The sequence below is a fragment of the Talpa occidentalis genome, unplaced genomic scaffold, assembly GCF_014898055.3.
Source record: "Talpa occidentalis isolate TD23 unplaced genomic scaffold, MPIMG_talOcc4v2.1 talOcc4.12, whole genome shotgun sequence".
NCBI classification, from domain to species: Eukaryota; Metazoa; Chordata; class Mammalia; order Eulipotyphla; family Talpidae; genus Talpa; species Talpa occidentalis.
The window spans coordinates 18,421,002-18,442,702 of NW_023601212.1; the positions used below are offsets into that span (position 1 = coordinate 18,421,002).

Consider the following 21,701-nt stretch of genomic DNA (forward strand, 5'->3'; position numbering starts at 1 on the left):
TCTTTTTGTTATTTGTGAACCCTTGGGTTCCTGCACTGAAAAGACTGTTAAATACTGTACTTAATTTTCTTACACTCCTGGGCCTCCCTGGTGGCACAAGGGGTTAAGATGCAACCTATAAGCCAACCGCAGCCACTGCAGCAAGAATTCAATCCCCGGCCAGGGAGATACCCACATGGCGCAGCAGACCTCTCCTGACTCTCCTGCTGCTCCCCTCAGCAGAGTACTTCGGTCAATCTGCGTGTTCTGTTCCCCACTCTGTCTCTGGTGAATCCTCTCACCCTCCTGCACATCTGGCCTGTACCCCAGTTCTTGTGTGCAAAAATAAATATATCTTTAAAAAAAGAAAAAGCAGTGAATTTGAGTTGGAGGGTCATGTCACTAAATAACTGCATATGTCATTCCTTAGACGATATGAGGATGTTGCAAGAACATGTGAAGAAATAATTAATTGGTACTTATTTATAATGTTCCTGGCAGGTGCTGTTGGCAGCAGCTGTCTGCACGAAAGCAGGAAAGGCTATTGTTTCACGACAGTTTGTGGAGATGACCCGAACTCGGATTGAGGGCTTGTTAGCAGCTTTTCCAAAGCTCATGAACACTGGAAAACAACATACATTTGTTGAAACAGAGAGTGTAAGATATGTCTACCAGCCTATGGAGAAACTGTACATGGTACTGATTACTACCAAAAATAGCAATATCTTAGAAGATCTGGAGACCCTAAGGCTCTTCTCAAGAGTGGTAAGATACTCCTTCTATAATAGTGGGTTACTTAAAAAAGTTTTTTTTGTTTGTTTGTTTTTAAATTTTTGTGTGATTCTCCCCCCACCAGCAGCTAAGCTTACCAGTTTGCATACTTCATGCCTGCCACCCTCCAGCCCAGCAGCCTGTTGCTCCTATACATTCAACATTTACTGGGCATGCTCTTAGGCTATGAGTGTCCTAAAGGAAAGAACTGCACTTCTGCTTCCAAATTTTTGAATAATTACTCTATTCTGCCTTTGAAGTTCTGACATTTGTTTGGTCCTATTTTTAGCTATTATTCTTTAGATAAGCCTTTATGCCAAAGTCTTATTTAAAATACAGATGGAAATCGAGTTTATTGAAATTTATACTTTAAAGGATAAGACTTGGCCCTCATCAGTGTCATTCACCTGATCACAGCTGCCCACAACATAGCTGCCCTAGATGTGGCAGACCATTTCAGGAAGAAGTGCCTCAGGCCTCCTAGCCCTAGCTGTCTACCTGCTCTTCAAGTGTCATGTGCCACATGACTCCCCTTTCCCTCCTAAAAGGTCCCAGGCCCATGTCTTCCTTATGTGTTGTCCAGCCTGTCAGGAAGGGAATCAGCCTCTTAGGTGATGTCACGTTCTCCATAATCTTGGGGACTGGTCTCTCACCCTGTCCCTGTGATCCCCAGGGACCTGGACTTAGAAAGGATACTCTGAAGACCCTGCCCATATGGACAGTGCTCCTGAAGTGCTAAGAGGACTGAGCATTGTCATAGCCCCTGGCTCAGCCTGAAGTTCTGGCTGGGCCCAGCACTTTAGGAACACTTCGTTGATGGAGAGGAAATAGGTACCAGGTTTTTCAGAAGGCAGGGAGTTGCCACTGGCACCTAACGAAGGAGAGAAGGAGCCTTCTAGATGCTTCCCCATTGCCATCGCCAGTCCTATTTCTGCTGGCTCTAAAAGCCTTGATGATAAGGAAAGAATTTCGTTCTCCTGCACTTGGTTTCCTTTGCAGTGCTCTTGGGAGGGTCTGGGCCAAAGGGAGCTTAGGGAAAATGGGAAATCCAACTGGATGCTTTTCCCCCAGTTGTTTACTGACTGACTTTTTCCTGTTGTTCCATAGTTACCTCGGAGAGAGGCCCTCTTTGTCTCCAAGTCATGCTCACATGCTTTGTTTTATATATGACAGTCACTGGCTGTCTACATTTGTGTACCTGATGTTTTCTGTTCCTCTTAGATTATAAACACCACCTCCACAAGGCACAGACTAATTACCTGTTCCTTCTTTATCCCTACAATGAAGAATAACCTTGACCTGGTGGTGTAATAGCTGCTTAATAAATATTTGTGAGTAGATCTTGGTTTCTCAAAATGCATTCATTAGACCACCTGTGGGATATTTTTAAAAAATTCAGCTTCTTGGCTCCTACGTCATACCTTCACTCAGTCTTTAGGGATCAACTCAGAAAGTCCAGGTGATTGACCTCCCCGACCCCAACGAGTAAGGCTTGAAAAACATAATTGCTGATAAATTCTTAATCTTTTCCATTGTTATTCATGATTAGATCCCTGAATATTGCCGGGCCTTAGAGGAGAATGAAATATCAGAGCACTGTTTTGACTTGATTTTTGCTTTTGATGAAATCGTTGCCCTGGGATACCGGGAGAATGTTAACCTGGCACAGATCAGAACCTTTACAGAAATGGATTCTCACGAGGAGAAGGTTTTCAGAGCTGTCAGAGAGGTAAATAAGGTCTTCCCTGGGACTGCCAGTTTGTAATTTGTATATCTTCTTTAAGACTTTGCTATCTGATTTTCTTTCCTCCTTTTGCTAATATGTACTGTACTAAAAGCTATATTCATATGTGTCTCTTTTTATAGACTCAAGAACGTGAAGCCAAGGCTGAGATGCGGCGTAAAGCAAAGGAATTACAACAGGCCCGAAGAGATGCAGAGAGACTGGGCAAAAAAGCACCAGGATTTGGGGGATTTGGAAGCTCTGCAGTGTCTGGGGGTAGCTCAACTACCATGATCACAGAGACTATCATTGAAACTGATAAACCAAAAGTGGCACCTGCACCAGCCAGGTATAATCCATGGGTTTTTTGTTTTTTTTTTTTTGAAGATTTATTTATCCATACAACAAGAACAGGGGTATAGGACAAGGGGGTGAGAGGATTCACCACAGACAGAGTGGGGAGCAAAATAGGTGGATCTACTAAAATACACTGCTGAGGGGAGCAGAGGGTGAGACAAGAGAGGTCTGTTGCGCCATGTGGGTTAGCTCCTTGGCAGGGGATCTAACTCATGCTGCAGTGGCTAGTGATAGCTTGATAGCGCTGAGACATTAACCCCTGTGCCACCAGGGAGGCCCCAGGTGTAATCCATGTTATCACTAGTAGCCTAGAATGGCAGATGAAGCCTGTATGTGTGTATTTTGCAGTGATGTCTGATTCTAGCCAGCTGTAAATAATGAGTGATTTGATGAAATAAAGCATAAAAATAAATTTGAGGATATAGGGATAAGGTCAAACCTCAGTGTGGTATTTTTCCTTTTGTGTGAAAGTTCTTTTTTTTTTTTTTTTTTTTTTTTTAAAGATTTATTTATACAAGCACTGGGTACAGTCAGAAGCACGGGAGGGTGAGAGAATTCACCAGAGCCAGAGCGGGGAGCAGAGCAGGCAGAAGGACCGAAATACACTGCTGAGGGGAGCAGCGGGCGGCAGGAGAGGTCTGCGCACCATGTGGGACCCTCCTCTGGTGGCCGGGGAGCAGCCGGGGATCAGCCGGGGATCGAACCGGCGCTGCAGAGGCTGCGGGCAGCTTCGCAACCCAGCGCTCAACCGCTGTGCCACGGGGAGGCCCTGAAAGTTCTTTTATAAATTATACTGTGATGTGTTTCCTATGAAAGTTGCCTTATTTTAAGAGAGGAAGAAATATTTGAGGGTGTAACTGTTTATGGAATGTAGATTTTTAGTCTTAGTACTCATGATGGATTTCAGGGGGAAATCTGAAAAAATAGAAATTATATGCAAAAGTTTATGCACAGATATGTTTATCTGGATGGAAGGCACAAAGTTTTTATCACATTACACATGTTTATAAAATTATATCCTTGGGGACCTCTCTGATTGCTCAGGGGGTTGAGTCTCACTGCTACAAAGGTATCAGCAGCCACTGCAGCACGAGTTTTGTTTTGTTTTTTGTTTTGTTTTGTTTTTTGTGTTTTTTTTAAAGATTTATTTATTTATGTATACAAGAACTGGGGTAGAGGCCAGAGGTATGGAGGGTGAGAGGATTCACTGGAGACAGAGTGGGGAGCAGAACAGGTAGATCTACTGATCTGCTGAGAGGAGCAGCGCGCAAGTCAAAAGAGGTCTGCTGCGCCATGTGGGTATCTTCCTGGCTGGGAATCTAACACGTGCAGCATGAGTTCAGCTCAGCAGACCTCTCCTGTCTCTCCTGTTCTGCTCCGCACTCTGTCTCTGGTTAATCCTCTCACCCCCACACCTCTGGCCTACACCCCAGTTCTTATATGCATAAATAAGTAAAATAAATCTTAAAAAAAAAGTATGTCTTTGGTGTTTGGATACTTGAAGCTTAAATTTGTAGTGACTCATTGGCTGTTTGGGGCAAGGAACAGTCTAGTTGTACACTAAACATTAAGTAACTTGGACTTTTCCCTCAAGGTCTTCACATTCCTCTGAAAGAAAAGCTTCAGGGGAAACTTCTATCATCTTGGGTTATTATTTTTTAATCATGTATGTATTTTTTCTTATTTTGTATTCTTTCACTTAGGCCTTCAGGCCCCAGCAAGGCTTTGAAACTTGGAGCCAAAGGAAAGGAAGTAGATAATTTTGTGGACAAGTTGAAATCTGAAGGTGAAACTATCGTGTCCTCCAATATGGGCAAGCGAACCTCTGAAGCAAACAAAGTACATGCTCCACCCATTAATATGGAAAGGTAAGTCGTAATTTTTTTTTTAATTTATTTATACAAGCACTGGATACAGTCAGAAGCGCGGGAGGGTGAGAGAACTCACCAGAGCCAGAGTGGGGAGCAGAACAGGCAGAGTGACGAAGTACACTGCTGAGGGGAGCAGCAGGCGTGGCAGGAGAGGTCTGTGTGCCATGTAGGACCCTTGCCGTCAGCTGGGGGATCGAACTGGCACTGCAGAGGCTGCGGGCAGCCCAGTGCTCAACTGCTGTGCCACCGAGGAGGCCCAAGTCATAACTTTTTCAGTAAGAACAGACCACATAATGTTTAAAGTTTTTATTTCAGCGCACTATAAATTCTTTTTCTGTCTTAATTTTTCCTGACTTAAAAGACTTAGGATGTACTTTAGGATCAACAGCTATTTTATGTGAAGTTTGGAACTTCTATCAACTCTGCTGGCTAAATTAAAAAATAACTTGTCTTCATGCCTAGTGTATACTTTGTCTCTATGACTTGAACTGGAAGGCTGGAACTATGGTGAATCCCTCCAGTATATATTGATGTCTTTTTCTTATCAAAATTTAAGGAGAATCAGTCTTTAATATAAAATTTATAAATATCTTTAACAGTAAATCAACATCTTTCACTTTTTAAGTTTTTAACCCAATATCGATTTGGATTTGTCTCTTATCTCATGACTGGAGTGTTGGCTGGTAACATTTTTAAGTGGTAGTTATCAAGTTCACATATTCATTACTCAGATTTCTTGTTTTGAAGCCCAGACCTTCTACTGTTGCTGATGGTTTTGAGGTCAAGTGAAAGATGAGCTGAGAGGATACCTCTATCAGGTGTGCATAAAAGAGGAGTATTTTGTATACCTCTTGTTTATGAAATGGAAGGGCTTACATCAGAATAAATCTCTTAAATCACTAAAGCTGCTGTGCTGTTCCTAGTGTTTAAATGAGACAGATACTTGACCCTTTTAAAAAAGATATTAGAGAATGTTTGAGACTCTATTTTCTAAATAAATACTTCTTGTGTATGGAACATACTCTTGTGAAGGTAAATGGGAGCTTTCATTGTCTTGAGACACTCTTTGTGATCTTGAGTCTTGTGCCTTTATTTCTGGGAAGATTTAGAAGTTGAACAGAGAATAAGGAGGATGCCAGAGTATTCTTTTTTTTTTTTTTTTTTTTTTTAACAGGTTTTTTTTTTTTTTTTTTTTTTTTTAATAGAGGCATGCTTTATTTATTTGTTTGCTGGTTTGTTTGTTTGTTTTGTTTATACATGCACTGGGTACAGTCAGAAGCGCGGGAGGGCGAGAGAATTCACCAGAGCCAGAGTGGGGAGCAGAGCAGGCAGAAGGACCGAAGTACACTGCTGAGGGGAGCAGCGGGCGGCAGGAGAGGTCTGCGCGCCATGTGGGACCCTCCTCTGGTGGCCGGGGAGCAGCCGGGGATCGAACCGGCGCCGCAGAGGCCGCGCGCAGCTTCGCAACCCAGCGCTCAACCGCTGCGCCACCGGGGAGGCCCTGCCAGAGTATTCTTTTTAGCCTCTGCAGTCCACCCAGCCAAAAATAGTTTTAAACAAGAATCCGGATAGATTGTGTTTAATAATTGCCCACAGGAGTGATACCTTTTAGCTTATTTTTTATTGTTATGTATTCATACAGTTCAAAATTTGAAAGGTTCAAAAATTATTACAGTAAACTCCCCACCTAGCCATGCCAGTTTCTCTTTTTGGAGTAAACTAGTGTTAACTGGTTTTTTGTGTGTGTATTCCTAAGGGGGAATAGTCTATCTGTAATTGAATAAACATGTACATATTCTATTTTTCTCCTCCTTATAGTAATGGTAGTTACATTTTCTAATTACCTTTTTTCACTTACTCTGGAAATAAGAATTTCCTTATTTGAAACAATAAAGTCATGACATCTAAGGGCAGTACAGAATGAATCTGTACTGCTATAAAGGACATCATTAGGTCAGCTGACAAAATTGGCATATGGATGGTAGATTTGTAGTGTTCAATATAAATTTGTGAAGCTAATAACTTACCTTGGTTATGTAAAAGAATGTTCCTGTTCTTGCAAAATACACTAGTCTTAGGGAGATAAAAGGTTATGATATTTATATTCTGTCACTAAATGGTCCAGGGGAAAAAATCAAATATATACATATCTTTATATAATGTTTAGAGAGAGAGAAAGAACTATGCAAATGATAAATAAGATAACATGTATTTAAATAGGTAAAAAGGGGCCTCCCTGATGGCACAAGGGGTTAAGCACCGCACTATGAAGCAATCTGCAGCCTCTGCAGCACAAGTTCGATCGCCCGGCTGTCCAAAGAGCAACCCACATGGCGAAGCAGACCTCTCCTGTCTCGCCCGCTGCTACCCTCAGCAGTGTATTTCAGTCAGTTTGCCTGTTCTGTTCCCCACTCTGTCTCTGGTGAATCCTCTCACGCCCCCCCACCCCTCCCCCCGCGTCTCTGGCCTGTACCCCAGCTCTTATATGCATAAATAAATAAATCTTTTAAAAAATAAATAGGTAAAAAGGGTATATCTGTATTCCTGGTATAATTTTAATTTTTGAAATTACTTACAAGGTCTCTCCCTTATGGCCTATGGGTTAATTCTCAATGCTATCACTACTACAGCCTGAGTTTGATCCCTGGCCAGGGAGAAAACCCACATATGGCACAGCAGATCTCTCCTGTCTCGCCTGCTGCTCCCCTTAGTGGTGTATTTCAGTGAGTTTGCCTCTTCTTTTCCCTACTCTGTCTCTGGTGAATCCTCTTATCCCCCGCACCTCTGGCCTACATCCCAGTTCTTCCACACATAAATAGATAATCTTTTTTAAAAAAAGGAAAGGAGGTCCTCCCTGGTGGCGCAAGGGTTAAGCACTGCACTATGAAACAATCCACAGCCTCTGCAGCACAAGTTCGATCCCCGGCCAACCAGGGAGAAACCCACATGGTGAGTCAGACCTCTCCTGCCTCGTCCACTTCTCCCCTCAGCAGTGTATTTCAGTCAGTCTGCCTGTTCTGTTCCCCACTGTGTCTCTGGTGGATCCTCTCACCCCCCTCATCTCTGTCCTGTACCCCAGCTCTTGTATGCATAAATAAATAAATCTTTTAAAAAATAAAAATAAAAGGAAAGGAAAAAATTACTTACAAATACACTTTTTTAAAAAGATTTATTTATGCATGCATGTAAGAACTGGGGTACAGTCCAGAGGTGTAGGGGTTGAGAAGATTCACCAGAGACAGAGTGGGAAACAGAACAGGTAGATTGAAATACAGTGCTGAGGGGAGCAGCGGGCGAGTCAGGAGTGGTCTGCTGTGCCATGTGGGTCACCTCTCTGGCGGGGGATCAAACCTGTGCTGCATCTCAACTCCTTGCCCCGTCTCTCCCCAACAACTGGTTGGCATTCATTTTTGTTGATGTATTTATGTATTTAAGCAGTTCCCTATTGGTGGACATTTAAGTTATTTTCTGAACTTTTGCTATTACAAATGGTTCTTTGGTGAATATTTTAATAGATTGTTTTTGCATGGGTGAGAATTTATCTTGTAGTATGAGAAATTACTGGAACAAAGTATAATGCTTTAAATTTTGATACAGACAGTAGTAGCATCTTAAAATAAGTTGGTGGCTAATTACCATTAAACCTTGGAGTTTTTTATGGTTTCTACTTTTCTGAACAAATTTGCTTTTTCGGGCCTCCCCTGGTGGCACAGCAGTTGAGCGCTGGGCTGCGAAGCTGCCTGCAGCCTCTGCAGTACAGGTTTAATCCCCGGCTGCTGGGCGAGGGTCCCACATGGCACGCAGACCTGTCCTGCCGCCCGCTGCTCCCCTTAGCAGTGTACTTCGGTCCTTCTGCCTGTTCTGCTCCCTGCTCTGGCTCTGGTGAATTCTCTCACCCTCCCGCGCTTCTGACTGTACCCAGTGCTTGTATAAATAAATACAACTTTTAAAAAAAAAAAAATTTGCTTTTTCTTTGCAGTGTGCACATGAAGATTGAGGAAAAGATCACACTAACCTGTGGACGAGATGGAGGATTACAAAATATGGAATTACATGGCATGATCATGCTTAGGATCTCAGATGATAAATTTGGCCGAATTCGTCTTCATGTGGAAAATGAAGATAAGAAAGGGGTGCAGCTGCAGGTATGCAGAGGTTTTTGAAAAGGGAGTAAGATATTTGCTTGCTTACCTAACACAATTCTTTCTCAACTGAAATTCCTCACATGAACCACAGATCACAGAAAATTATTTAGGTTATATAGCTTATGTCATAGGAAAGAAATTAACTTGTTACGTGCAGTTGATGACTTGAGGAAACAGATTTCTTCCCAAGATGGCTGAGAGTGATTGACAGCACCTGTATTAAAAAAGTCTTTTAAAGGGCTTCCCTGGTGGTGGTTAAGTGTCAGCACTGTGAAGCAATCCGCAGCTACTGCAGCACAAGTTCAATCCCCATCTAGGGGGGATAGCCCATATGGCACAGCAGACCTTTCCTGTTTCACCTGCTGTACCCCTCAGTAGTGTATTTCAGTAAATTTTCCCATTCTGCTCCCCACTCTGTCCCTGGTGAATCCTCTCACCTGCCGCACCTCTAGGCCTACCACCTAGCTCTTGTATGCATAAATAGGTAAATCTTCAAAGGGGGGGGGTTCCTTTAAGGGCCTCTCTGGTGGTGCAGGCTAAGTCTCAGCACTATCAAGCAATCGCCAGCCACTGCAGCATGACTTTGATCCCAGTCAGGGAGCTGACCCACATGGCACAGTAGACCTTTCCTGTCTAGCCTGCTCCCCAGTGTGTTTCAGAAGATCCGCCTATTCTGCTCCCTACTCTGTCTCTGGTGAATCCTCTCACACCCCCACCCCCACCCCCACCCCCGTGCCTCTGGCCTATACCCTAGGTCTTGTATGCATAAATAAATCTTAAAAAAAAAAAAAGTTTAAAGAAAAAGAAAGGGCCTTTTAATACTGGAATTGAATGAAAGGCCATAGCAGAATCTAAGAAATGACAGCATACTTACCAAAAAAGATGCATTAAACTTCATAGGGAGGTATTTTATTAAAGCAAATACTACTACTAAATTTATGCTTTCTGTGGCCACTATATAAACTATCAGTGCCTGTGTGGTTTTTTTTTTAACTGAAGGAAAATACCTAATGGCATATTTGAAAAGTGCATAAAATCCTTACACAATAAATATGTATATTTCACCTACCTATGTATGATATGTATGAGACCCTCCTTAGAATTACAGTTTTCTTGTCACATTTTATTTTGATGGCTGATCTTAATATCTCTTGTCATAAGAACAAAGCCTTTTCAGGGAAAGAATGTGTTGTTATCTATAATAGTATAATATAAGTAGTGCTGATGTATTATTTCTTAGTGACTTTGCTGGTTCCTAAAGTATATATAGACTGCTTTCCAAAGGTATTTTTACCCTTTTTTCTCCAAATCTGATTTCCTTTAAAAAAAAAAAAAAAATCAGATTGGGGCCTCCCTGGTGGCCCAAGGGGTTAAGCACTGCACTATGAAGCAATCCACAGCCTCTGCAGCACAAGTTCAATCCCCGGCTGGCCAGGGAGCAACCCACATTGTGCAGCAGACCTCTCCTGTGTTGCCCGCTGCTCCCCTCTGCAGTGTATTTCAGTCAGTCTGCCTGTTCTGTTCCCCATTCTGTCTCTGGTGAATCCTCTCACCCCCTGCATCTCTGGCCGGTACCGCAGCTCTTGTATACATAAATAAATAAATCTTAAAAAAAGATCATATTGTCTCAGATGGTCTAGTTTGAACAGTTTTAGCTCTTGGCAAAATGGGCAACCAAACGTCCCATAGAACTTCTCCTTCTCCTGCCCTTCTTAGTATATGGTCAGGCCTGCTGTCTGACCCAGGCAACTCATCAGTGTCTGACCCTATCTTCTGTTTGGCTAGCTTGACCCCCATCATGAGACTCTTCTCTTTGTAGTAATTCTGGAAAGAACTTGGTTAATGGTTTTTTTTTTTTTTTTAATTTATTTATTTATACAAGCACTGGGTACAGTCAGAAGTGTGGGAGGGTGAGAGAATTAACCAGAGCCAGAGCGGGGAGCAGAACAGGCAGAAGGAGCAAGGCACACTGCTGAGGGGAGCAGCGGGCGGCAGGAGAGGTCTGCATGCCATGTGGGACCCTCCTCCGGTGGCGGTGGAGCAGCCGGGTATCGAACCGGCACTGCAGAGGCTGTGGGCAGCTCTGCAACCCAGCGCTCAACCGCTGAGCCACTGGGAAGGCCCGGTTAATGGTTTTTAACTTTTCATTTACCAAAACTATTAACTTGTGGGGCTTCTGTGGTGGCACAGGGGTTAAAGTCTCAGTGCTGTCAAGCTATTGCCGGCTACTGCGCCAACAGTTCAATCCCTGGCCAGGGACATCGCACAGCAGACCTCTCCTGTGTGTCCTGCTGCTCCCCTAAGCAGCATATTTTAGTAGATTTGCCTGTTCTGCTCCCCACTCTGTCTCTGGTGAATCCTCTCACCCCCCATACCTTCAGCCTATACCCCAGCTCTTGTATGCATAAATAAATAAATCTTTAAAAAAAAGTCTTCGAAAAGAGGAAAGAAAAAAAAAAAAAAACTAGAATTTGGGCCTCCCCGGTGGCTCAGCGGTTGAACGCTGGGCTGCGCTTCTGCAGCGCCGGTTCAATCCCTGTCCGCTGGGCGAGGGTCCCACATGGCGCACAGACCTCTTCTGCCGCCTGCTGCTCCCCTCAGCAGTGTATTTCATCAGTCTGCCTGTTCTGTTCCCTGCTCTGGCTCTGGTGAATTCTCTCACCCTCCCCCGCTTCTGACTGTACCCAGTGCTGGTATAAATAAATAAATATTTTTATTTATTTATTTATTTATTTATTAAAGATTTATTTATTTATTATTTATACAAGCACTGGGTACAGTCAGAAGCGCGGGAGGGTGAGAGAATTCACCAGAGCCAGAGAGGGGAGCAGAGCAGGCAGAAGGACCAAAGCGGGTGGCAGGAGAGGTCTTTGCGCCATGTGGGACCCTCTTCCGGTGGCCGGGGAGCAGCCGGGGATCGAACTGGGGCTGCAGAGGCTGCGGGCAGCTTCGCAACCCAGCGCTCAACCGCTGCGCCACCAGGGAGGCCCTAAATAAATATTTTTAAAAAAAAAAACTAGAATTTTTTACATACCCTGTTATAGATGTGTAGATTGTAGGCTGTGTAAGACCAGAGGGGATTTATTTCCTCTCTTTATGTCTGGACCTCAGAAGTTTTCTTTTACTTTTCATTTCAGACCCATCCAAATGTGGATAAAAAACTTTTCACTGCAGAATCTCTGATTGGCCTAAAAAATCCAGAGAAGTCATTTCCAGTCAACAGTGACGTAGGGGTGCTAAAATGGAGACTACAAACCACAGAGGAATCTTTTATTCCACTAACAAGTAAGTGCTTTTGGCCTGTCCCACTAAGCTAGTCTACATTGAGAACTCGAAATAGCCTTGGCTTATACACACATATCTTCATTGCTATAACAGAATTCTTTTTTCATAAAAATAATTTTCTTTCAAAATGGACTAGTCATGCATTTTGTGTTTTAATCATTAAGTTTAATTTTTAATAGCTTTAATTTGAAATCATTTTTTTAATAGTTTATATTAGAATGTTTAAGGCCTGCAGCTGTCATTTTGGATTGCCATCTTAACTTTCCTCCACTTTTTCTGATGATCTGGTAAGTCTGCTTTGCTTCTTTCCTCAGTTAATTGCTGGCCCTCAGAGAGTGGAAATGGCTGTGATGTCAACATAGAATATGAGCTGCAAGAAGATAATTTAGAGCTGAATGATGTGGTTATCACCATTCCACTCCCGTAAGTGATGTTCCACATATAATCTTTTTTTTTTTTTCTTTACTAGGTTTATAGAACTAGTCTTTTGGAATTCAATTTGTAGGCAGCATTTAGTTCACTGTCGATTCTAAGATAATTTGCTTCTTAAAAAGGCTAGTTGTAAAGTCAGATACAAAAGGCTGTCTGCTATATGATCCCATTTATATGACATTCTGAAAAGGTTAAGGTGATATACTTAGAGCAGAAATCAGAAAGAAGAAGACATTTAATTGCAAAGGTATATAAGGGAGATTTTGGAGATGCTGAAAATGTCCTGACTTGACTGTTATTGATGTTTACATGAATGCATACATTTGTCAAAGTGCATTGGAACTGTACACTTCAAAAAGTGTGATTTTTTTCTGACTTCAAACCAAATGAAACAAAAGCTAGTTGTCACTCCTAAGTGTGGTTTTCAGATGTTGGTCCTCAGTTTGTTCATGTAGTAGTGAAGATTTCCAGAAGGCGGAGCCACTTCTCAAACTTTCTCTGGTATGTTTTGTAACTCTTAAGGAAATTGAGGTTCTCAGACTGAATTTTTCTTTTCACTTTGCTTTCTAAACTTGCAGATAAAGAGCATGTTTTCATAGAAACTTAATTCTTGTTGAATCAAGATATCTACAATAATTTTCGGTAAATTTTTTAACAGCTTTATTGAGGTTTAGCAAATGTAGTAAACTGTACATACTTAAATTGCACAGTTTGGCAAGTTTACACACACACACACACTTGTGAAACCATCAGCATAATTAAAGTAATGAAAATGTCAATCATTCCCCAGAATTTAACTTCAATACGTGTTTGTTGTATATTTAAATTATCTACTTTCTAGTATCATCTGGAGCTACTCTTTTTTTGGTTTTTTTTTTTTAAAGATTTATTTATTTATACAAGCACTGGGTACAGTCAGAAGCGCAGGAGGATGAGAGTATTCAGAGCCAGAACAGGGAACAGAACAGTCAGACTGACGAAATACACTGCTGAGGGGAGCAGCGGGAGAGGCAGGAGAGGTCTGTTGCGCCACGTGGGACCCTCGCGCTCAACCACTGCGCCACCCGGGGAGGCCCTGGAACTTCTCTTTATCTTCAATTTATTTCCACAGTAGCATTTCCAGAGAGTATGCACTAGTCTTATTTCACCAGTGACTCCCAGCTCTTCTTTGATACCTCTCAGTACCTTCTCCCACGATTAAGTGAAGAGCTTAATTATAAATACCAGTGAATGTGTTTTTTATAATATCTTTACTATTACATGGTACTAATTTAATTTGTGGGGTTTTTTTTTTTCCTTCCTTTTTTGATAATTAGGCATTCATATGACCAGATCTGATTTTAGACATTCTTTATTTCTATTTTTTAAGAGACTTTATTACCAGTAAGATGGTGTAAACCATATTATTCTTCACAGCTTCATCATCTTTTAGAACAATAGGTGGCTACCTTGAACTGCTGTAGGACTTGGGTGTGGTGACAGATGTGGGTTTTGTTTTGTCAAGATTTATTTTACTAGACTATTTTTAGTTTGCCATAATTTTTGAGCCTCTCCATCTACCCTATAATTGTGGTTATGGTGGTTTCCTGTGTCTTAGTTCAATTTTGCGATAGTCTCCAGAAAAGACCCTTAGACAACATTTTACCCTATTGTCTAGAACTGATCAAATTAGAGAAGATCAGAATCAAAATTGGAACAAGAGTAAAGAGAGAAACACATGCAGTGGAACCATAAAATTGAGTGAAGAGTTAATTTGTTAAATCACCCCTAAAGTTTTCTTTGTCTCCATTATTTACCTTGCCCCTAATGTAAGCATTGAGTGTTACTGGTAAATTAAAAGATGGTAAATTTAGAATGTGTAGGAGTAGGTAACACTGCCTGACGGCCATGTGTGGGGGTGCAAAATACATCCTACTAGCCCTGGTTATCTTCTGGATTATGGACAACTACGTCTCCCATCATGTTCCCATTTTGCCCAGGGGTAATTGTGCTTTCACTTATCATATAAAAGTGCACCTAATGGATTGTAAATCACTGAAGCTGCAACTGTAATGAGTTTTGGAACATTCTAAAACCTTTTAAAAACATCCTCTGAAAGGCCCAAATTCATCTCCATTCTAAATAACTACAATATGGTTTTTGAAATCGCAATCTCCCCAAAACACGCATACTTTTTTTTTTTTAAAGATTTATTTATTTATGCATACAAGAACTGGGGTACAGGCCAAAGGTGATGGGGGGTGAGAGAATTCACCAGAGACAGAGCGAGGAGCAGAACAGGCAGATTGACTGAAATACACTGCTGAGGGGAGCAATGGGCCAGACAGGAGTGATCTGCTGCGCCATGTGGGTCACCTCCCTGGCCGAGGATCAAACTCATGCTGCAGTAGCTGCAGATTGCTTCATAGTGCTATGCTTAACCCCTTGTGCCACCAGGGAGGCCCCAAACACACTCTTAATAACTTGTTCCCTCCCCCCCAGCCCCTCCCCCCACCACAGCTGCCTGTGTAACTTTTTTTTATTTTAATACAAGCACTGGGTACAATCAGAAGCATGGGAGCATGAGAGAATTCACTAGAGCCAGAGCAGGGAATAGAACAGGCAGACCGACGAAATACACTGCTGTGGGGAGCATTGGGCGGCAGGAGAGGTCTGCGCGCCATGTGGGACCCTCGCCGGCGACTGGGGATCAAACCAGCGCTGCAGAGGCTGTGGGCAGCTTTGCAGCCCAGCACTTAACCTGTGCGCCACCAGGGGAGGCCCCCTATGTAACATTTTATTAAAATGACTTCTTAACAGGGCAGCAAACCATTGGTGGAGGATTTTTTGAAAGATAGCCCACTTTATACATATGTTAGTCTGAGTTCCCCAGTAGCTCTAAATCTAATCCATAAATTAGAAGGTAGCCCACAGGCATATCTGCAAACTATGGTTCTATGTAACATCATTTTTCCTTTTTATACAATGTATGCTTTCTCCTCTCAGGTGTAGTCCCTGTAAAATACCCACCACCAGTCCTCCCTGGTGGCACAAGGGATTGAGCACAGCACCATGAAGCTGTCTGCAGCCTCTGCAGCACGAGTTCGATCCTCGATACCTGGCTGGCCAGGGAGCTACCCACATGGCACAGCAGACCTCTCCTGTCTCACCCGCTGCTCCCCTCAGCGGTGTATTTCTGTCAGCCTGCCTGTTTATTACCTGCTCTGTCTCTGGTGAATCCTCTCACCCCCTCCCTCGTACCTCTGGCCTGTACCCCAGTTCTTGTATGCATAAATAAATAAATAAATGTTCAAAAAATAAAAACAAAATTCCCACCACCGATTCACCCGTGCACTATCACCATAGTCCCTGTGCTCTTCCCTCCCTTGTTTTGATCCCTCTCCCTCCTCTTCCCCTGCAGAATGTCTCTGATTTTTAGTTGCTTGTTAATTTTGTTTTTTATTATAATTACTTTTTTTCTTGCTCCTTTATTTAGTTTCTTTGCACTCCTCCTATAAGTGAAACCATCCAATGTTCTTCTTTCTGGCTTATTTCACTGAGCATAAGCCCTTCCAGCTCCATCCATGTTGCTGTGAATGGCATGAGTTTATCTTTTTTTGATTGCTGAGTAATACTCCATTGTGTATATGTACAACATCTTCTTGATCCGGCCATCTGTTTTTGGGCATTTGGGTTGTTTCCATATCTTACCTATTGTACATGGTGCTGCAGTAAACATAGGGGTGCAGGTATCCTTCTGAATTAATGTTTTTGTGTCCTTTGGGTAGATGCTTAGTATTTTTTTAAAGACTATAATAGGTAGAATTTGAGGAACAACTGACGTTTTTGGTTGGTTTTCCTTTGCAGAGTTCTGGCTCTGGACAGTTAATTTGACATGGATGTTTCTCATGACAGGTCTGGCGTCGGTGCACCTGTGATTGGTGAGATCGATGGCGAGTATCGACATGACAGTCGGCGAAATACCTTGGAGTGGTGCCTGCCAGTGATTGATGCCAAAAATAAGAGTGGCAGCCTTGAGTTCAGCATTGCTGGGCAGCCCAATGACTTCTTCCCCGTTCAAGTCTCCTTCATCTCCAAAAAGAATTACTGTAACATACAGGTACCCCATTTTATTTTTTTATTTTTTTGTATTTTTTTTTTAGTATATGTGCTGCTGAAGCGAGCACTGTGTTTTTTTTTTTATTTAAATTTTTTTGACAATATTTGCTTCCCCCCACCCCTCAGATTGAGTCCCCATAGAATTTCCTTCCCTAAGGCACCCGTGCACCATCACCACAGTCCCTTGTGCTCCTCCCTCCCTCCCTCTCATTCCTCTCCACCTCCTCCCCTGCAGGATGTCTCTGGTTTATAATTGTCTGTTTTTGCTTTGTTGTGTTTTGTACTGTTATTATTTTTTTTTACACTGATGTCTTATTTGGTTTCCCTATATTTCTGTTATAAGTGAAACCATCCAATATTTTTCTTTTTCCTTCTGGCTTATTTCACTGAGCATAATTCCTTTTAGTTCCTTCCACGTTGCTGCAAATGGCATGAGTTTATCTTTTTTGATTGCTGAATAGAGGTATCCCATTTTAATAAAGGGCTTATATGGGGAAAACTGTAGGACAGATGCCAGGTAAACAGCAGAGTGAGTTTGTCAGAGCAAAAACAATGAGAAAAGCTAGTGTCTTCAGCGGGTTCCATTACTGACTCATTATATCAGCTTGATCAAGTTTCTCACCAGTTTTACTTCAGTTTTCCTGTCAAAAGAGTAAGGAAATTGAATACATTCAAGAGTACCTATGGATTATGCAGGGTTCATATCTCCTAGTTACCTGTTTTTTTATAATTGGGTATTTTAAAATCCATTTGCAAAACACCCAATACATGGTTTTCTAATGCGTTTTGTAACATCACTTGATTTGAACCAAGGAATGAAAGAACACTTTTTTGTTTGCAAATTACTACCAAAATTACTACCAAAAAAAATGGGATTTTAATACAAATTGATACAGTGTTTGAATTATTTGTTTCATATTTTCTCTACATTGATAACAGAATATCAAGAGTCAATTCCTTTGTAAAACCCTGTCTTTAATCATAAGCAGAGTAATGGAAATTTATGAACTATACAGTTAGTTTTTTTTTTTTAAAGATTTATTTATGCATACAATTGCTGGGGTGTAGGCTAGAGTTGAGAGGTGCTGGGGTTGGGGTTGGGAGAGGGTGGTGAGAGGATTCACCAGAGACAGAGTGGAGAGCAGAACAGGCAGATTGAAATACACTGCTGAGGGAAGCAGCGGGCAAGATAGGAGAGGTCTGCCTGGCTAGGCTCGAACTCGTGCTGCAGTGGCTGCTGATAGCTTCATAGTGCTGAGACTTAACCCCTTGTGCCACCAGGGAGGCCCTAGATCTTTTTTTTATTAAAAGATTTATTTATACAAGAACCGGGGTACAGGCCAGAGGTATGAGTGGGGGGTGAGAGGGTTCACCAGAGACAGAACAGGGAACAGAACAGGCAGACTGATGAAATACACTGCTGAGGGGAGCAGCGAGCGCAACAGGAGAGGTCTGCTGGGCCACGTGGGACCCTCGCCGCCCGGCCCAGATCAAACCAGCACTGCAGAGGCTGCGGACAGCTTCACAGTGCAGCGCTCAACCACCTACGCCACCAGGGGAGGCCCGATCATTATTTTGAACTCACTGTTTCTCCAGTTTTCGAAGTTGTGTTATAAGCACCCAGTTTATATTGTTGTCTTCCCCTTTGATTTGTTGATTTGTATGTTATTCTGATACTATCTTCCAAATGGTCTCTGTCTCTCTTACAAGTGTTGGGATTTATAATTTCCTCTATTGGATGATTGCAAAGAGCAGCTCATTGGTGTTTTCTCTCTCTCCTTCCCTCCTTGACGCCTCACTCCTTGTCACTTATTGGCATAACCCTATCAGTTATTGGGAGCACATTCTTGAACCAAAGACATTAGATAGAAATTTTCCTGTTTGGGATCTTGTGAAGAGTATGACAGTATAAATGCTCTCTCAAAGCCTTGTTAGAAAATGTGAATTAGTGGTTCAGGTATTATGTTGCTGCCGTTACTGACATCATTATTACAGGTAATTCATAAAACTAGATATTCATTGTTAATAAAAAGATGAGATCTCATTAGAAGGACCAGTCATAGCTAGCAAATAAATATGCTGAAGTAGCTTAGTGAGACTTCGAGAGTAAAAGAGTTAGAATAGTGTATTTTGGGTTAAAATGTTAATTGATTACTCTGATAGAATGTCTATGAACTGAATAGGTTTTATAGGGCAAGAATTGGGTGGCCACTCATTCTGGACCTTTTAATCTTCCCAATACTTGTATTTTTGATCTAGAGAACAAATTGGTTGTGTTAGTGGGGGAGAATGATGATGTAAGTTGTAGCTGTGAATTCAACTTTTTTAGTACTTCTGAGATTTTAATACTGTTTTTAGGGAATTTCATCTGTTTTGTACTGAGAACTTAGCACCTTGGAACTCTCCTTCTGATTTACTTTACTCTTTTGTTTGTTTTCCTAGGTTACCAAAGTGACCCAAGTAGATGGAAACAGCCCCGTAAGGTTTTCCACAGAGACCACTTTCCTAGTGGATAAGTATGAAATCCTGTAATACCAAGAAGGAACCGAAAAGGAAAAATATCAAATTAATAAAGAAGAAGCCAACCGTGGCTGAAAGAGTTTTTTCCAAATCTACAAGCCATTGGAGACCCTTTACTTCTGATACAATGCACGATTCTCTGCGCGCAAGGACCCTCAACTCACACCCTCAGTGTTTCGGTGTCACAGAGACATTCATTGGCAAAGAAATGACACAAACATGAAGGGAAAGGCTGCTTATTTCTTTGGCAGATTTTATTGGCCAGCAAGAAAACAAGCTTTCCAGAGAGTGCTCCCAGTTAAAAAATAGCTTCTCTGTCTTCACCTAGTTGCTCCTTTACTTAAATACAGTTATATTTCATACTATGTTTTTTAGAAGTTTTCTCTGCAGAAAATTTTAATCTTTCTTATTCCTTTCCTCTAGTTTTTTTCTTTCTATGCATTCAGTCAAGCATCAGCGTATCTGTGTATAGGCATTGTATTTGTCAGGCACTCCTGGGACAAGTTGAACTAATCCGTTCTTGGGTTTTTGGATTATACAGGTGAATTGCTTTTAAGGGACATGGGGTCTAGAAGTTAAAAGAGAAGGATGTCTTATATCCTTTTCCTCTATTCAGTTATCCTTCCACTCCTTGCAAAATGGTTTTCCTTTTGGGTCTTTCCCTTCATTTTAGAACAGTACTGTGAGTCCTACTTGTGTCTATGTTGAGGACAGCTGAAAAACAGCTTTCAAATGCCACAGCCCCCACTTCAGTATGTCTGGGAGAAGAATGGTTAAGTTCAGTTAGGAATTTCATATCCACAGGTAATCATGTCTGCTGCTCGGGCTACTCAGGCCTCCAGTTCTCCACATTTGTGTGTACTTCAACTAAAACATAGCAGCTCACCATCTTTGTAATCCATTCACATTCCTCACATTCACCACCTCCCATTCCTGGCTGTTCTCAGTTCTTTCCTTTCTAGCAGAGATGAGGTTATGATTTTGGAAGCTGTGGGTTCAGTAAGTCTCTTTGCCAATTCCATGGGCTATAAGTTATGAGGAGACCCCTTTCCACCACCAGGATTTAACATTAGAAGAGGCAGCTGATTATATTGTTAAGTAGAGATTGCCGGTATAAACTCCATTTCCTTCAGTCTGTGCACTTTTCACCAGCCTATCTGTTGCTACAATCTCAAAAATCCTTTCTTTTCTCCTCTAATCCTTTTCTATTGAATGTCATCAAGTAGTGGTGGTTCTTCAGCCCTATGTCACCTATTATTTTTTCAATGGAAAAGACTACATCGGCCAATCCAGAGTTGACTTTTAACCCAATGTTGCATTTAGTAGGGTTGGCGAAGCTGCTGCCAGGTTGCAGCCACCGGTAGGGGGAAGAGGCGGATGACTAGGTGACCTGCACTTTCAGCTGGCCGGAGAGTACCCACTCGGAACAACTTCTGGTCTTCCCTGCAACCAGTCTAGTGTACTTAAAGCAGTCACACAAATGGCCATGGATGGAATTGTTTGCCAAAGAAATTTCTGGCCTTTCCCTTTCCCTTAACTGCATCAGGGAAGAACCCTTATCTCTAGTTTGGTTTCCACATGAGGTTTTTTTGAGGAAGGGGACTGGAACAAGAAGTCTGTCATGTAGTTAAGTAGACGACAAGAAATCTTATTAATCCAGTTTTGTTTGAGAGTTGCTTGTCCATATGATTTTTTAAAAGGCTTAGTTTCACAAAACCCTTTTTTTCTGAAATTACTTTTGGGGTAATATTTAAAACGAGAGATGTTTTGTAACCCTGTAAAATACATAGGGAATATAACATTCCAGTGTACACAGAAGGCAAATTCTTTAATCAAATAAAAAGTATTATAAAATGAATACTTTGACTCATACTTTGCTGATTCAAGATAATGTAATGGGATCTAAGATTAAAAATTAGTAGGGTTTTTTAAGAGAAAATATTCATTGCCTTTCCCTGTATTATAGGTATTGTGCCGCTTGTATATTTTTCTACATTTGAACACATATTTTTTTAATTGAATGTTATTTACATAGTTTTGGTCTTTGATGGGGGGTTGTTGTAGAGTCACAAAAATGAGACTTCAGCTACACAAGGAATGTATGCATGTCCTGCATTTGTGTGCCTTCCCTCCCCCTCAGGGGTTGCTGGGTACCACCTGGACCTTTTTAGCTGCGGTGACTTCGGGCAGCTTTGGCTAAGGAGTGAGGAGGCTCTTGGCAGCCTTCGTAGCCCAGCCCTGTCTGTACTGTGCAGAGGGGAGTGAATTGTGGAGCCTTAGAATTGATGGGCTAGCCTGGTGCCCCGGCAGTGCCCCAAGACCCCGCCTTCACCAGACAAAGGCAGTGCAGAGCCTGAGCCTGCACTGGGACAGTGCAGTGTGGTGAGGATATACTTTTGCAGTCAGCCAGCCCTCTCTTGATGCCCAGCCCAGCCCCGAGCAAGTTGTTCAACTTCTCAGTTGCCTTAGTTTCCTTAAGTAGAAAATGGGGATGGAAACATTGGAGGACCTCCCCTCCCC

At 42.1% G+C, this 21,701-nt stretch overlaps 1 protein-coding gene across 1 annotated transcript in view; it reads left to right on the forward strand.

Moving 5' to 3' along the window:
- Positions 1-21,054, forward strand: part of ARCN1 (archain 1) — a 34,758-nt gene extending 13,704 nt beyond the window's left edge. The window contains exons 2-10 of the mRNA XM_037505383.2: positions 481-744; positions 2,300-2,479; positions 2,617-2,822; positions 4,534-4,698; positions 8,681-8,846; positions 11,984-12,131; positions 12,446-12,554; positions 16,458-16,662; positions 19,104-21,054. Coding sequence (XP_037361280.1) covers positions 481-744; positions 2,300-2,479; positions 2,617-2,822; positions 4,534-4,698; positions 8,681-8,846; positions 11,984-12,131; positions 12,446-12,554; positions 16,458-16,662; positions 19,104-19,193 — 1,533 coding nt within the window. The 3' untranslated portion in view covers positions 19,194-21,054. The remainder of the gene's footprint in view (positions 1-480; positions 745-2,299; positions 2,480-2,616; positions 2,823-4,533; positions 4,699-8,680; positions 8,847-11,983; positions 12,132-12,445; positions 12,555-16,457; positions 16,663-19,103) is intronic.
- The last annotated feature ends 647 nt before the right edge of the window (positions 21,055-21,701 follow it).